Source organism: Platalea leucorodia (assembly GCF_965183815.1).
Source record: "Platalea leucorodia genome assembly, chromosome: 1".
In the NCBI taxonomy this organism is placed as follows: domain Eukaryota; kingdom Metazoa; phylum Chordata; class Aves; order Pelecaniformes; family Threskiornithidae; genus Platalea; species Platalea leucorodia.
In genome coordinates, this window is record NC_138823.1 from 51,623,651 (window position 1) to 51,642,001 (window position 18,351).

At 39.4% G+C, this 18,351-nt stretch overlaps 1 protein-coding gene across 1 annotated transcript in view; it reads right to left on the bottom strand.

Moving 5' to 3' along the window:
• LAMA3 (laminin subunit alpha 3) overlaps positions 1-18,351 on the bottom strand; it is a gene marked incomplete at its 5' end in the record, with an annotated part of 121,562 nt that overhangs the window by 50,197 nt on the left and 53,014 nt on the right. Inside the window, 14 exons of the mRNA XM_082310155.1 lie at positions 249-389; positions 1,179-1,323; positions 3,859-4,063; positions 4,939-5,150; positions 5,676-5,791; positions 6,157-6,296; positions 6,384-6,510; positions 6,920-7,085; positions 9,277-9,374; positions 11,324-11,432; positions 13,648-13,808; positions 15,212-15,365; positions 15,478-15,578; positions 16,929-17,071. Of these exons, the coding sequence (XP_082166281.1) occupies positions 249-389; positions 1,179-1,323; positions 3,859-4,063; positions 4,939-5,150; positions 5,676-5,791; positions 6,157-6,296; positions 6,384-6,510; positions 6,920-7,085; positions 9,277-9,374; positions 11,324-11,432; positions 13,648-13,808; positions 15,212-15,365; positions 15,478-15,578; positions 16,929-17,071 (2,018 nt within the window). The remainder of the gene's footprint in view (positions 1-248; positions 390-1,178; positions 1,324-3,858; positions 4,064-4,938; positions 5,151-5,675; positions 5,792-6,156; positions 6,297-6,383; positions 6,511-6,919; positions 7,086-9,276; positions 9,375-11,323; positions 11,433-13,647; positions 13,809-15,211; positions 15,366-15,477; positions 15,579-16,928; positions 17,072-18,351) is intronic.

Genomic DNA, 18,351 nt, shown 5'->3' on the forward strand with positions numbered 1-18,351 from the left:
CCAGCTCAACTTCAGTCCAGCTAGTGATTTGTAAACAAACACGTGAAAACAGCCATTTCTGCTGAAAGGCACCTTCAGACCACTTAAGTCTTAACAAGGCTGCACTAAACCTGCATGATTGCTTGCAGAATATTTCTCATCCTCAGAAACTATTAAAATACATTTTCAATTTAGAAGAAATCTGGCATTTCCTTAATGAAATAAACGCAAGTTCATGAGAGCAAAGAAAAAAAATCTATTGAATACACCTTGGTTCTACGACGATTTGTGCTGCGACAGTTGCTGGTTGCCCCAAAACAAAAGCAAGAGGTGCATCCCTTGGGATTAGAAGGGTCCAGATAAAAGGATCCTGGTCGGCAAATATCACATTCTGCACCTTCAACATTCTCCTGTTAAGGCATAGTTGAAAGAAATCTCAGAGTTTTCCTTCTGGTTTTGGTGAGGCCCCCAAAACCTCCTGCACATAAAACAAACCTTCAGAAAGAATATTTATTTAAATGTATGGAAACATGAATGAAAACGTGTGATTGTCTGGATACACCATATTCCAAATGCAAATAAAACTGACTTCTTGGAGACTATCTTAGTTATGAGCTGTCTTTCCAGTTTATAAAGTGAACCACTGAGTAATAAATATTAGTCAGAGACAGCTGGTAACTTCCCTGCCAAAACCCTCCTCCTGGCTTTTCCAAACCTACAATATAAAAGGTCACTTGTGAAAGTTCACATTTATCACATTTAATTATGCAGATCAGAACAAAAGAAGATTTCCTGGATATAATGATGTGGTGAAATGTCAACTGACATAATATGGCTAAAAAAAGCACAGGACCTGGTTAGCATCCAAAAGTCGAGACGCAGATGCGTAAAGCGGATCTGTGCAGGGCACAGACTGCTTCAGTGAATCAATGGACATCTACTCTGTAGCACTGTAACACCCTGCAAAGCCTAAGACTGCCTGTAAAACTGACAGATACTGAACTCATTAAAAAATGGCATTTAACTACTACCATGATAACCTGTGCACATGCTGCAAGGTGTGATGGTTTTGTATAGCTGCATTTAATTCTTACTGAAAACTTAATAATAAACTCACTTCATTCACGCCATCAAATATGAAATGGTCACTGATGTGCAAACAGTGCTTGTGAATGCAGAAGTAATTTGATTTATCTGACCTTACAGAGACAAATTCCTGTCTGGGGATCGCAAACATCTGGTTCTGTTCCATCTCTGTTACAGTTACATGGCACGCAGTTTGGGAAACCGTAAGTACCAGGAGCACACTGATCACACTGCCGTCCTTTTATTCCTGGCTTGCATCTTTATCAACAAACAAACACACACAGAGGAGGGAGTCAATAGGGGAGGCAGGCATGGAGCAAGGAAGGGGAGATTAAAACAAAAGGTGGGTGGATCTTTGAAGTGATTGCATGGCTGTGACACAACTTAATGACTTCCATGGAGAAACAGCAGCAGGTTAGTATTCTTCTCAGATTCGAATGGTGAGATGTTTTACATGGTCATGGAACTGATTAGGAATGAATTTGCTTTTGAAGGCTATAAATGCTCACAACGGAATTAGACTTCTGCAGCTATTCAGTGCTTGAAGTGCAGAACTACTCTCTCTATACACCAAGGTGTGAAACATGGATGTTGTACACAGGCAAGCAGAGCTGGGAGAAGATTTATAGCTGGAGGATGTGACTGGGCATTTCTCAAGGCACTCACCTGCTAACAAAAAGGTGGAGAATCCCAGGCATATGAATAATTATACTTCTACCTGCCACAAGGCTTGGGTTAGTTTACAACTGTTCACAAAGGATGAAACCCACTTTGCTCACAGTGAAGGCTGAATGCCTTGTGTTTACTTAGGTGAAGTACAGAAGGTGCAGAAAACACCACCAAACTATGAATAAGGCTTGAGACAAGAGACAACATCTTTCAGCGGCAGCAGCTACTTTATCTACCTTTACAACAAACTTGTACAGACTGATAAAACTAGTGAAAATGTAGGTCTGGGGATCCCCCTTGCTTCTGTCTATGCTGGCAGTGTCTGTACCAGCCCAAAGGAGGTTTCAAGACAGTAAAGATCCATTGATAAAGAATGTCTGCCATCACCACCATACACATCTTTACATTTTAGTTGTGATAAGATAATTTTTAAAAGTCTCAGTAAGTTGGTGGAGTCTCCTTTGGCTCTCGGCACCAAATTCATATGTGCACTAACACTACAAATTTAATGGAAATAAACAATTACATTATGCGGTCAAGGTAGACTGCACTTCATGTAATATGTGAAAGCAATTACTCAATTCACCAAACAACGGGTGAGGTTTCTCAGAGTCTCTCTGAATGCATAACCCCCTCCCCCCCCAGATAAGGGAAGCTGGATGGGGACTTTGAACTTCATGTAATCCACAGAAGTGGATGTATTAATCAGAATGTAGTAGTTAGCTATATACTTCAGTAAGCAGTCCAAAAGTATTTGCTAAATGTCAATTTTTGCTTCAGAATTTTTTACCAACCAGCTGTCATTTCTTTGGTATTACCAATTAGGCTGCACATGAAAAATATCGCCATTTTAATCAGGCAATACAGCTTTTCACTGAAACAGAAAAATCTAACTATTATCTGCAAAAATTATCCTCATTTTTACTCGTGTAGAAATATCCTAAGCCCTTTCTTTGAAGTATTAGGTTTTAGTTGACTGAAGTATTTATTTTACTTTTTTAAAAAATTGTATTTATTTTTATTTTATTTTGCATTGCATGGGGAAAATGAAAGCAGAGACTAATGAGATAGATTGAGAGTGCATCAGGAGATACAGAATATGCTAAACTTTTTAACGCCAAACCCCAACTTCCACACATGAAAATTCTTATTTTGCCCTTGGGATAAGACAATTACTCACTTAATATGAAAAGAACAGACTTACTTAGGAATATAATTTAAATTCAGGAAATAATATGAGTGTTGTCTGAAAATGAGTATTCTCTGTTGCATTTACAGGATTAATGGCAGAGCAGGAAGGATTATATTTCTCAATCAAACTGAACTAATCTTGGCCTTACACAACCTGCTGGATATCAAGTATTTGCACTTGCTATTTAAGGACTTGATCTCCCCAAAGAAATAATAGAAACGTTCAACGGTACTAATACTCACAGCATGGGAATTTAAGATAATTCCCTATGATTGTGGCTGTATGCTATATAAATTTTAGAGAATAAAACTAAAGCATTTACTTTTATTTCAGTACACTGAGTTACAGAAAAATACGCATATGTCATATGGAAGGCATAATTTTCAGGGCAACTGTCACCTATGGCTTCAACTGAACAATATTTTCCAAACAGACAGTACCTATCATCAAAGATTCTCAAAACTCATTGCAAATGTTCAAGCTTTACAGTACTTAAAACCACCACGGGACTGAAACCCAGACATCAGACTGTGGAAGGTCAACTGCAAAATTTTAAGAATTTGGGAGATAGATAATGTACACCATTACAAACGATGTACCTGTCCAGAAGTCAGGAGCTCTGATCTGAGGTCCTCTATGAGATGAACAGAGATTCAGGGACTTACTATGAGTGACATGGCATGTCACCGGCAAAGAGAATGCAAGCCCAGGAATCCCAAATCCCACCATTATTTACCTGCACAACCCATGTTTCCACTAAAACATTGTGGGCATCCCTGAAACAGCTGAGTCCTCACTATCACCAAGCACTGCTTAAATCCCTGTTCATCATCATCATCATCAAAGTATCCCACATCCCCTCCAAACACCTGAAAAGAAGGCTGAAGCAAACCACTCATGCATCGTTTATAATGGCCATAACCCAAACTTACTTGCATTGCCCATTGGTTTTTTCACATTCTGGGCTTGCCACATTAACGATTCCTTTTTCTGAACAGTTGCAGCTCTCACAGCCAGCAAGAGGGTGATAGCTGAAGTAATGTTTCTCGCACACTTCGCACTTTGGTTTCACAGTTCGCAGAGGGCAAATGCATTCACCAGTCACATCATCACAAAGACGCTGCCCACAGTTGCATACTAGGCCAAAGAAAATGTTCCACAAGTTAATCACATCTCAACTTACAATGATCAACTCTGATCGAACTTGTATATGAAACAAACGCACACAACCGGTACGTATAAAGGACATGATCTTTTCTCTCTTTCACTGGTTTTAAGCTCAGCTGGCTTGTTTGACTTCAGCTATCTCAATGATGCGAGACTGAGACAAACCAGGGTCGTGGAAACCAACTATGTGACCATAATGGTAGTTTCAAAGAATAGCTTGAGACCTTGGCCCTTTTCCACAGATTGGTTGCTTAATTTCACCACAGGCATTATTATCACTTCCCAAAACTGCCAAGCATTAAACAATGAATAGTTTTGGTGTTAAGGGCACCATGTTTACATAGTAATGTTAATAAACATAGAGTATAATATCTGGGAAAGCAGCCGAAGACTGTTGGTGTAATCTATAAATCTGTTGATGTTATTAAGAATAACACCAGAAAAAGAGGAATTAAGAATGCTGACTCTGATTATCTATGGAAAATCTTGAAGGTATAAAGTGGGGTACAACAGTAATAACTTAGAAATGATTTAGCAGTCAGTGCAGAAAAATCCATTTGACTGAGAGAGTGGCAATATGGATTTTAACCAGTAAAACTATAAGCCTACTACACCTGATCAGGCAACACATGCGGAGGCACTTCATTGTGAACTAGGTGTACTTAAAGGGAATGGGGTTACTTCTGTGTTAAAATGAAAGCTATGCTATGCTAAATCTAAGATGGCTCAACCGGCCTCCCATAGGATCAAGCCCACAGCATGAGGCTGTGGTACCTATGCAGTAAAATCAGAGAATTAAATAAAAGGTTGGGTCAGGTGCTGAATAAGTCTGAGCATGTACTTACGCTTGCAGAATGGAAATCCATAGTAGCCAGTTTGGCATCGGTTGCACTGACGACCGATGACATGAGGTCTGCAAATACACTGTCCTCCCAGGGGGCTGCAAGTAGGGCTCGTGGCACCTGCGCTATGGCAATTACATGGCAGGGCTCCGTTGTTGTAGAAAGCCACTAGTGACCTTACAGAGTCCTTGCAGAAGGCCGATGATCCTTCTGGGCTATTTAAATTGAAATATAAATCATGTAAGTACTGGCACTTGGGAATTGTTATGAGCGTGCTTTGTAGTGGTTCAATAAATTAGCGTCCAGGCTTTGTTCTTTGACAGAGGGATGGCATCAGTACACATGCAAGGACATACTTTAATTAAATTAGCGGTGCATGGCTTTGAACATGCAGGTAAGGATATTTTTTTCAAAGAAAGTGCGTATATTAGTCATATCAGTTCAGACATGCCAAGCAAAATACCAAATACCAAAGATGGAAATACCAAAGACAGAAAGATGACATAGATTTTCCTCTTTTGTACTGTGAGCGTTAAAGCTCTACCTTTACATTTCATTTACAATAGAAAGTCATGGAAAAATGACTCATGCAAATTTAATGGGCTAGCATAAGCCATGAGAAGCATTTAAATGTAGCACAATGATGGGGCTTTTATACATATGTCTTTAATACAGAGTGAAAATAATATTAATTCCCAGCTTGTTGTCAAATGCTCAGTTTTTTAGAAAGCGATGCTTACTCAATATAAAAACTGTTTCCTCCACATTGGCTGATAAAATCAAATGACTTGTCCACTGTCTTTTTGTCAAGAATTTTGTAACTGTAGGTGTCTGCTGGAACAACTAAGACATTTTCCTTAAAACAACAAAAAAGCTAAGTTGTACATTTCAGAAGAAAGCAAAACACAAAAGCTAAGGCACTTATATATTTAAATGTTGCTTCATTATGCATTCTAGATTTTCTCAAAACCCGTAATATTGTAACTGAAAAAAAATAGGAAAATATAGTTATCTTCTCCCCAGAGCAGTGCACAATAAAAACAGTGTATGGTATCTCAAAAATTTAAAATAAAACAGAAGCAGTGCACAAGATCCTAAAAATCTGAAACACAACATTAAAAACCAAATTCTTTCTTTTGGGCTTTCATCTTTGCATCTATCTCTAAATGAATGGTGAAACTGAGAATAATATTTCCAAGTACATTTATGTAATAAACGTACCAGAACCAGCATTCTTCCATCAGGTATCATCACTGTAACAGAGACCTCAGGTTCAGAAATGTCAAGCTCAATTTGGTTTTCTGCAATCACTGGATCCCGACAGCCAGAGGTATGAGGGCAGAATGAAGCATTGAAGGAACCTAGAAGAAAAAACAGAATGCCAAAAAATGCTCCATGTGCCAAAATGATGAGAAAAGAAAGGAGTTAGATCAAATTCAGATGCTTACCTGACCACACACGTCCTGCATCCACATACACTTGCACGGGGAACACTGGGTGTGCTGGCTGATAAAAATGTATCACAAATACGTATCTGCCCAAGTGGGGCACTCTGCCACTGAGGGTAATCTGGTTCTGCAGAAACAAGAACAGCTCTGATAGTATATTTGTTTTGTGAGATATTCTTGGGTTTATGAGCTGTGCTCTGTGCCACCTACCTGCAATGAAAGAGAGGGGGCCTAGCATCTCTCAAGAAGCTAACAATCTCTTCAAAGAGTATGGATTGCAATTGCATGCTCCTATCTGTTTGCATGCCAAACATATCTAATGCTCTTCTGCAGTCTGTGAGACTACTGCCTAGTTTATTAAGAAGCTGGCATTTTTGTTTCTCTTTCTGTGTATTATCTTGGTGGCTTACTCAGTCCACTACGTTTTGATCATATCACATTATTCAGTTTTGATTCTCTTAAAGTGCTTCATCTATTCAACTTTACTAAGACATACTTTGTGACTAAGGAAACAATATTTTCAAAATATGAGATACCTGTAATGGTGTCAAGGTGACTCCGTTAACTGAGTCAGAAGGTAAGGGGGCACTCAGTGGGTCATAGAGTATATTTCTCCGTACTTCAGAAATTTTCCCATCCTTGAATGCATCCAAAACCAAAGCCGCTGGTGGAGTTTCATACACTGAGGGAATGCATGTTGCACTAAACACAGAATTATATTAATTACTCTTGGGGCCAGGAGAATTCCTTAGGCATCATGAAACAAAAAGCAGACAGCTCACAGAAGTTAATATATTAGAATGTAGTACAATTAATAATGCAATAGTAACCACTGTTACTCTTTGGGTTCTATGCAAATGATCAGAAAGTAAATGAAAACAAGAGGTGCAGATTTAACTCACAAAGGGGGAAAGATGAAACCTAAGGGAACCAAGAGTGTTAAAAAAAAAAACCAACAACAGTTAAATACATTTTAGTGAATCCAGTTAGTTACATTCACGGGAATCTATACTAATATTGAATTCTCAGTTCTACAAATATTTATGTAGGTGTATCCTTTAAACATGCAAGTTTTCCCACTGAAGTCAATGGGACTACTTAAGTACTTAGAAGTTAAGTATACACTCAAATATTTGTAGAATTGGAGCCAAAATAAATAACAGTGCTCCTTGAAAGCATCCTTATTCATTCACTGCTGTGTTTAACTATTTCTTCCTTGGTATATTTAATTCTGAAGAACCTGATTGAGAGAAGTATTTTCCAAGACTGCAGGAGAAAATGTTTTGAGGGGTTTCCTGCTAGCATTTGTTCACTTCTCGTAAGTACTCAACAGACAATGATTAATCTTTGCTCAAGACAGGCCCAGAACTGGAATCACAAGTATGTTTCAGGGCCAGGATTGAGATGTATTTGCCAGGCCTGTGTGGGAAATCACATTCAGTGTCCTGAATAATACTGTTAAACTGAGCCAAGACTCTGCATCTTTCGACTTGGTGACCACTAAACACTTTCAGGAAAGCAAAAATGCTGCCAGATAATCGTTGTAATAACAGAACATAAGCATACAGTAAACTATGCAAATATAACAAGGTATTAAAAAAAAATTACAACACAAAGCCAAAGTAAAAGGTATAAATTTCTACATTAGCTTTATTTCAAATCATGTTTTTCACCCAGCCTCTTTCCCCCATTTTACTCAGCATATAAATGCGCAGGAATGTAAAATACCTTCGGTGTGAGGACAAGTATCTTCAGTCTTAGGAAGTTACTCTCAGTTGTAACACTCTGAGCAGGAGAATTAAAGCTGCGATTCAATGCTATGCATGCTTGGAAGCCAAGTACAGTCACATGCTTTTATCCAATTTACTATCCAGATTTTTCTGCTTGCTATTTCAATTCAACCATTATATTAGAAGCTACCGTCTGGAAAACTATTAGACCTAGTCACCCATGCTTTCTGCCTCTGAGGTCCTGCAAATGACATTTACTTTTACTTTGAGGCCCTTCCCATTGCCAGACCAGTAGGAAGAAAGCCTTAGGAGTAGCATCATGAGGGACATCCTGGGGAGTGCAACAGGAACTGAAATGTGGGGCTCCCTAATTTGGAAGCTGCAGTGATAGTTCCTCTCTGGCCCAAAGAATAAAACATATGGAGAGGGGAAGACCAACGGGACGGACAAAGTGCTCTGCAGAACCCTAAACTGACCACTTGGGAAGTTAAAGTTCAGGTTCAGATCTTTGCAGCAAGAGAAGAGCCATCAACCTGAGTCAACCAAGCTGCATACAAGTGCTCTAATTACTGGTCCTATACAAGTATAATGGGGGAGAAGGATCACCTGGCATTGCTGTGTGGGGTGAATGCTGAGGGCACACCTGCCATACGGGCCCCACAATGAGACAGACAAGGGGATGGCTTGTTTGTTGAGTAGTTTGCTGCTGCCAAGTTGAGCTAGTAGCTTTGTGCCTGAAAGGGCAGTCACGCCCCCTACCTAATGACAAATTAAAGCCATTTTGGAACAGCCGAAGCAGTAACGTGCAGAACGAACCTCCAGACAGAGCAGTAAGTATTTCAGACCACCAAAGTAGCAATGTTTCTCCAGCTTGGACACCTATCATATTGGACAGCATGTGAAAGATGCATGTTTTCTAACGCATCAGCACTCTGTGGTTTAAATGGGCCAGGAAGAGGCTAGTATTAACAAAATCCTGGGCAAAGACTGTCTAGATTAACACTAACACTTCAGCTTTTTTACAAATTCTACTTTGCAAAAGTGGCCTACAAATTACCTGTGAGTCACTGAGCAAAGCTTCATTCAAAAGAATTAAAATGCCATTTAGTCTGCCTTTCAAGGTCTTTTTCAGAAAATATGAAGGATAAAAATGAGCAAGTTACCTTCCATCATTGGTAGTCTTGTAAGCAGCTATGCACCTTACTTTAGGATCCACATATTCTGGAGAAAATTCTTCAGCTGAAATAATACAAACCTTGTGCTGAAAAATAAGCACAAGGCACAATTAACAATTAATATCGCAAGCAACAGGGCCAGGCCTGAAGAAGAAGGATGGAGCCTAATTTTAGCATAGGGAGATCTGAGCCCAAAGCCATGTTCTGTCATGGACTTCCCACAAGATTTTGGATCCTTTTACCTGCCTGCACCTGAATGCCTGAGTGTTGATTAGCATTTTTCTGTCCTTCTCAGGGGAATGTTGGCTGTTGAGAATTCAAATAAATTAAAACTTAAGTATACGTGTGGCAATGAGAATGACAGAAGACCAGCTTGTGGGGTCAGAAGCTACCTGAGAAGTGTACAGAGGTGGGAGGGAAAAGCACTCATCTGTGCTGTTAGAGACTTCTGGACCCTGCGGGGATTCCTAGACCTGAAATGCAGGCACGAACGCTTGCTCGCACAAAGTCCTTTGGAGTGAGTTTCAGTGACACCAGGATTTCTCCCAGTGGATTCAGAACTCATTTTAAAAGCTGATGAGATCTCGTATGTTTTTTTTTTTTTACTAAAACGAGACATGACCAAATGAAGCTGTGGTAGTCCTGATGTAGCCATGGTGGTAAGGACATAAGGCAAGGCTTTTAGGTAGACACAACAGTTTGCACAAATAAAATATATTATCCACACTTACAAAATACATTAACGCAGGTTACAAAATTTGTGCATGAACTACTTGAAAAGGAGATAAAAATGCCTGATAAGCAGTAAGATAACCAGCACTACATATTAATGTAAATAACAATTGCATCGGGAGAATTCATTAATATGCAAAGTGATTTGGTTTAGAAGCAGGTCCTAAGGGAGCTCAGCTTGTGTTTTAGCAGTAGTGAGCAGGTACTAGAAACCCTTTATAAGCTAGAAGGCAGAGTGCTAAAAGTCCCTTTCCTAGGCAGCAAACGTCATGCCCATCCTGCAGGTAACGACCCACAGGACTGCAGCCCATTGCAGAAGAAGAAGGGTAGACTCTGAAGCTCTGAACTGCACTTTATGAGCAGCTAAAACGTTAGTGCGAAACATGGCCTGGGTTTAGACAGCTCATTCGCATCAGTGTGAGATAAAGACTATCAATATATAAAGACTATCAATATATATCAATAGCATATTCAGAGAATGAAAACTAGAATTGAGAAGTAAAAATACAGAGATTCTTAGCACAAGAGACTTCCACATGTGGAGATATAGACTAATAATATAAATGTCTTTTGGATATGGACCTTGTTAGCAAAGCAATTGCTGCAGGGAGCTAACACAATTTAAATGGTATTTGTTCCCACTGAACGCTGCCTCATGAAGTGAAGAAAGCACGTATCACTTGTTAATCCTAATAGTTCCGCGAAACTGCTCTATGCTTATAGCTGGGTTTCAACTCTAGATTTTAACCAACTCTGTAACTCATCTTGTGTTTCTAAAATGGAAAACACAGAAACAGAAGAAAATTCAGGCTCCAGAAAAATGTATTCCTTGTGTGGCCAAAAGAGGGCAGTGAAGGCTTTTTATTCAAAGTATTTAAAAGTGTTAGAATTTCTAAAACGCATGTATTACCTGAAATTTTGTAAGAGACCAAGAAAATCCCATATGGATTTTGAGGATTTTAAAAAAGTGAAAGGTAAAGGAAAAGCAATATAATGATGAAGTATAAAAGCTACCAGCAGATTTTTCATTTCAAGTCTACATGTAGAAAAGAGAGAAGAACTGAAATAAAGCACAAGAGAGTTGGAAAAACCCTTGCCAAGAAAGGCAAATTTCTGTTTACCTTTGAAACTGACCAAGTTTGACTCAGTGTTCTCCGAGTATAGATAAAGACACATCTTCAAGGATCTAATATACATCCTTTCACTCATTACTGTAGAGCATGTGAAAATAGAGGGAAAAGTATCTCTCTTTACCTACTCAGGGAACAAGTATTACAAAAGGGAAAAGAAAACGAAAACTTACCAGAAGAAAATTAATTGATGATGCCTTAAGACGTATCTTTGTATCTGCTAGAAGGTCATAGACTGCAATGCGATTCCTATCGTCAACTACAACACTGCGACAAAGGAAACTGAGAGAGAAAGCAGGATTAAAAATGAGCCTGCTGGCATTGCTATGTTGTTTATGCTATCACCTAGCTCAGCTGCCTAGCTTTTGGCTAGCCTCACCACTGGTGCCTAGCCATCCTGATGGATCGTAAGTAACCTTCGGCCACTGGTGAACATGCAGTGTCCTCGCTAGTGAGACAAAGGATGTACCATGTATAAAAAACTGCTTGTCCTTTGTGGGTTGACCTACTCAGAGCCCAAACCTCCAGACCTCAGCTCAGATCTCCATTTGAGCTACTGCTTTAAGTAGGATGTGAATAGATGGCTACACATACATGCTATCTGCAGATGTTTCCAAGCTGTGTAACATGACGTATAACTAATATTCCGTGCCTGGTCTGTGCTCCTTGAGGTGCCGCAGGTACCAGCTGCTGCTTTCCACTACTGCCACACGCCATTGATAGCGTGGATCAGCAGCTCTCACCCACACAATGGCAGTTGGGCAAGTCTTGATTTTAGGAAGGTATCTGTACACTGAGATACTCCTCAATACAAGTAAAAATAATGTAGGTCTGCCTCTTATGGACTACTTTCGATTGGCTGCGATCTTTGGAAAGTCAAATACACACTAAGAGGAAGAGTCTTGCTAAAGGATTTGAACTCTGCCTTGTTCAGGGAGCACGACCCCCGCAACTTGCCAAAAGTAGCAACCGTTCCTTTTTGCTGAAGAGAAGAAGTCATATAAGGCTCTAACTTCTTTTCTTTCTTCTGCACTTCTGCGCAGCTAGGCCAGCCAGCATGCCGCGGGTGAGAAGCTGTAACCACTGTACAACTGCTTCTCTATTTCTCCTCTAGGAATCAGAGAATGAGAAAGTTTCACTTGTTTGGAGCACAGCTCAGAAATAAGGTCAGCTCAGGGCTAAGGACATTTAAGACCGGAGAAATATAGGTCCCTTATTTCTGATTCCCTGGAAGCTTGCAATATTTTCTCTTACAATGTTTTATTCAGAATAATCAAGCTCATAGAGCTGTAAGAAGGCCTGGCACAATATGTTTTATTCTACAAGTGACTCTTATCTGCATGTACGTCACCATGTCATTTCTTAATTTATTTTTTAACAGAAGAGACTTGTAGCTTCCTGCTTAGGAAAGATGACACAGCAACTTACTTGCAATGTGACCATTAGCTTCATGCAGAATGGCCGCAGAAGGGGTTTACTGCATTGCTACATTAAAGTAGCAAGGGCTTTCTTTGTCTTTTCATGAGCAAGTAGTATCATATGAACAAAGAAGTATGTCCAAAATTATCCCATAAAAAGTGTTTGGGAAAAAAAAAAGCAATAAAATGGAAGATTTATAGCAAGTAGTTTGGGGCTGAAAGTGTTATGTAACAGGCTAAAATAAGAGCTTTCCCCAACAACAACCTGACAAGGTCACTGCTGCATATAGCTCTGCTCTGTACCACAAACATGCTGATGAAAATGATTTTTCTTACTGGGCAATTTCATCCTGAATATCCCTAAGCCTCCAATCTGCCAAACACTTGGCTCACAGGAAAAAGGGATGCATGTCTGTAGTGCCCTGGCACTGGGTAGGCTCTCCCAAGGGCACAAACATCTGCAGGATCACAATCCTAATTTAAATCATAAGCTGAAATGCTCAAGTGTTAAAGACAATCTACCTCGCTCAGGACAGACAAAATCGCTTGTGCAGAAACATCTGCAGTAACCTCAGTAGTCGACAAGGACAAAGAAGCATTCGGCTGCAGACCTTGCCTACAGCCTAACAGCCGGGGGACGGCTACACTCAGAATTTCAAAGAGACACTCATACTTCTGCTTCATCAGATCTTGTTAGAAATGGTGGGAATACTCTTGTAAAACTGCGTGCTGCTTTTTTATAGCCAAAGCCCTTGGACATGCTTTTAACTAAATAAAAACAGTGCAGGCATCTGCAGTCAACAGTGATGCTCTTTGACTGGACTCTGAGACTAAAAGCTTATAAGGATTTATGAATGTATCCTTTGTATAGGAAAACAGTTCACTGAAGCAGCCGCAATATTTAATGAGATGATTGCACAGAGATAATTAAAAATCTGTACAATACCCACAGAGTCCTGTACTTGCTTTTAAATCACCCTAAAATTCAAACGGTCTATATAGTAAAATTGATCCCAATATATAAAAAGTATAATTATATCCTAAACGCTTATTTATTCCTTTACTTCAGAAATTCTTACCTGTATTTACAACTGTATATTCTCACTCTGCCTTCAGTGACAGGTCCGGGGCTATGTATTATTACGTCGGCGGTGTATAACCGATCCTCTTCATTGGCATATTCAAAAACCAGAACATAGCGACCAACTTGAGGAACATTTATGGTCATCTGTAAATTGACCTAGGTCAAGATCATTGAAAAAGAAAAAAGGCGTCAGATTTTTCACTCCTTTTCTTGCAGGAAGCTCCCTTTTCCTGCCGTGCAAGCCAACCGGTCAGCTTCAGTCCAGGGCCAATCCTGTGATGTCTCAGCAAAAGACTTCCAGCAGAATGGAAGTAATGTTTATAATCATCATTTTGTCCAGTAATAAGAGTCAACCAAGTTCAAGAAACAGCTGCCATTATAACAGCTCTAGGAAGGCTGGAAAATAAGCCTAGGAAATGAGCATGTTATTATTTCTCTTCTCCCCAGTAGAAAGTATCAGTGAGGAAACTTTAATGATAATAAAAAATTGTCACTGTCATCTCTAAGCTATCTTTAATAACATATAAAAATTGAGTCTACTTCTCTACTGAAAAAAATATTTCCAGGAACACAATTCCTACTACAGCAGTGCTGTATATTGATTCCCTACAAAGAGTGAAAGCATTCTCTCCAGCAAACAGCCAATGCCACTTTCTGAAGCATCAACTTTTTCTTTTAGTTTACCTGCACAAATTGATTAACACAATATTTGATGCAAAATTCTCTGAAGTAGTTGCATGGAAAGCGCTGTGGTTACAGAGGTTTTTGTTACGGTTGGCTATATAACTATTTTCAAATTTAAACCATTTCTTCTCAATATTTCCTTAGGCTACATACACTTGAACACGTAAATAATTCTGTCAACAGCCCTCTTGACTTCACTGCAACTATTCATACCAGGGAAGTTTTGCACATGCATCATGATGAAGCACCAGGGCCTGTGGCATATAAGTATTCTTGTTGCACTTGGTATTTTTAAAAGCAATATCCAAGCACAGTAATAGAGGGCATAATCATTTTACATGCAATTATCATGTACTTGATAAAATACCTTATTTTTACCAAACACATTTCTAGTATAACTTTTCATTTCATAAAACATGTTTCTCTTTCAATGGACCTACAGCAGCGGCATAATTGCTTCTGCTTGTTTTTTAGTAAAGTAAATATTTTATGTAAGTATAGCTATTTAAGAAAAAAAAAAAAAGATTAATTTGGATTGATGTATGTACACCATTTCTGCTGACAAACCATTATGCCATTTCTGCTGCAATTAAGCAGTATGCTGAACAAGGCAGTATGCCTAAAGCAGAGGGATTTTAATTTAATAAAATACTTTTGTCAGAGTGAAATTTCCACTCTAGTCACAGTTATCAATCTGCCTACACTGATCCATTTACACAGTTCTGCATAACACACAGAATTTGGCACAGAGAACTGTTTTAGGGATGCGTTACAGATCCGCAAATGCTGAGCTGTAAATCTGCAACCATTTTAGTCCGGTAGGTTTATAGTCAACAGTGTGGCCAGGGACTGCAATTAGCAGGCAGGAATCTGACCTCTCTTCCACTGATACGGGTCATCACTGGTTGATCAGGAGTTGGCTGTCGCACAGGTATTCTTCTGTATTCTCCCCCATGTCTGAAATACGCTGCCTCTGAACCAAGGACACAGGAAAATCTGCCCAATGGCAAATGCTGATAGAGCAAGCAGCTTACACAAAACAAACCCAAACAAAACACAGGATTATTATTGTTTTCAAGTGCAGCGGGATAATAATAAAACAATCCAAGGCACTGGTTTATTCTGTAGCATATATACTGACTGCTCTGCTGAAGTGCGTCCTGAATAAGTGCAAGGCTCTGTAACTTGTATCTGCAAGATGGATGCTTCGTAGTAATCACGAGGTAACAGCACCATATAATCCTAAGAACAAAGAATACAACAAATGCAAGACCACGCAGAAAATTACAAAAGGAACATATCTAGACTTTCACAATGTAGCAATGAACATAACCAACCACGTAAATATTTTTTACAGAGGATATCTGCAAGACGTGGATATTTTTTGTTGTTACATGGGCCAATAACATCAGAATGTGTCTCCCTAACTCTATTTGCACCCTCATAGAGATGGGACGAAGGCAGCTGCCTTGTGAGCAGGCAAACTCTGAAGCGGCTCTCCCATCATGTGTTGTACAAGCCAGTGCTCCTAAAGGAGCCTCCCCACGGCTTGGTAACACACAGCCAGCGGGGTGCAGTTTTCACCCGTGAGTGCAATCCACATGCACGCAACTCAACTCTGCGCGACTCCACAAGGGAGATTCACATATCCCAGGTGACTTTATAAAAATATTCCCATCTAATCTATTAAGATGTGCCTCAAAAGCTGGTATAGTTTTGCTCTGCCTTGCCGACTTAAATTAACATATTAGAGCTTATTTACAAAAACTTATTATGAGAACATGCTGGGCTAAGATCATTAATAAATTCCTTTTCAAAGGTATTAGTAAAAAAACAAGCATAATAAGTACTGTCACTTTCAGCAAGAAATACGTTTGCAAGCTCTTTAGTAACATTTTATGTGGTATTCCATAAATTTAACAGAGCCCCAGGCTTAATGACTAAAGACACTGGCTACTTATTAACCCTCTACAACATACATATGAATTTCAGTATGCTGTCTTTGTGATCATACATGTTTAAGGGTTTTCATAAATGATCACCTCAAACAATTTGTCTTTTTATAGCAATTTCTCAGAACTGCTGTCAGAAAATTTTTCAGTTTTTCAGTGAGTGAAAGGAGAGTAATGATGGGAGGATACACATGTTTAGAAAGTGACCTGCTAATCATGCAGCCCATCTTATAATACTTTTCTGAAGAATCTTTGTCAAGAAACTAAGGCCTTGGTCATCTGTGGCTGAGCCAAGCTTTAGATACGACATCTGATATGTAAGAATTACGAATTTCTGGGAGCATTTATGCTCAACCAATTGTGCTGTATGTTAATATTACTTTATCCTTTGAAGGTACAGATTCCAGATAGACTTAAAGTCTGTACGCACAAGAAAAAACAGAGCAGGTGAAAGTTGGAGAAGAAAAAAAATGAAATAAGAGGCAGAACTGTAAATTTTCATAATGATATTCTGCTGCTGTACTCTTTTCACTACCGCTGAATTTCAATTGCTTGCAGGGTCCTTCCCGGCAAATAACTCCAGAGCAATATACTATCATGACAGCCTTCAAGCATTTGTTTTCCTCAATTGTTTTCTTACCAAGAGGACTTCCTCTGCCATTATACTGACAGTCCACGTGCCTGGAACCAGTGAGAAAGGCTCTGTGGAGTTCTTTCCTGGGATTGTCACAAAAGCTGGCTCCTTGCTGGGTGGGAAGACAAACTCTTTGCTCTGAGCAACCCCTGCCAGCAAAAAAAAAAAAAGAAAAAAATCAAGTAAAAAAATAAGGGACTGTGTAAAATGTCTCTACTTGCTTAGAGTGCTGGACTGATGATTTCATCCATTAAACTTGGTCCAACAGGAGCCGATCAATGCTTTTCTGTGAATATGTATTAACAATGCATTCTACTACACACAGTAAGCTACAGAGCTATGCAGTGGTGGTTGTCTTCTTTCTTACTAGTCTTGAGCAAATTGGCTCGGAAAAGCAGAGCTCTGCCCTTGTAATGGCCAGTTTTGCAATATCCTGAAATGCTCGCTTCTTCACTTTCCCCTTCCATTACTTTCCATTCAGCCCGTCTCTGCACTGACTCACAATATGTTCAGCTGACAGAAGGCCCATTCTCATGCAACTTTCAGCCAAATATTTCAGATACTGGAGGCTCTCAGTAGCATCTAAAATGTTTAGTAGTAACTGAAGGTAACTTCTGGGCAGAGATGATGTACAACAGAAACGTAGCTGCGGTATGCTTTATCAAAGAGAAGTCGTGCGTATCAATTGTTATGAACATTAAAGGTTTCCTCTTTGAAGCCCCTGGACACAGACAAAAGCTGGTTCCCCGCCTTCCAGGCAATATAAACCAGACATGACCATGAACTGCTGCCACTCTGCTGAGTGGTATCTGTGAAGTCTTCAGTTTTGTCTCCTCCAAATTACTAAAAGGATCTATGACTAAACTCCATTAGCTCCCGCCAGTATGCTGAGGTTAGGCATAACAAGAGATAATTCTGCATATAGGCTTGGTATGCCTCTACCATTCAAAGGACATGGAGCACTTATCTTTTATCAGGGCCTAAAAGGCATCACAGGCTGTTAAGGTCTGTAATCAGAGCTAACTTGGTAGACTGGATTCATCATGAAATAAATGTTATTCATGGAATGAAGGCAGAAGCCACCTTTAAACTGAAATATTAAAGGCAACTAAATCAAAATAAGTGTTATCATCACTTCTTTAAAAGCTTCATAAAACACACAGTTCAGAGCTTCTGAGTGCAGAACTGAAAGTATTGAGTTTGGCAAACATTTGAAAAAAACAAAGCTTGATTACTACTGTAAGCAGGGGTTTCATGCAAACACAGCCACATCAATTACACGGCAAAGTATATTAGGAAAAGCACAAAAGCACCAACACTGTTAAAAGTGATGCATTTTAAGCAACATTAGAAATGTGACTTAGGTGCACCTTGAAAAGGCTCCTCTGATCTAACATTCATCTGATCTGTTGCACCGTTGAGTTTCACC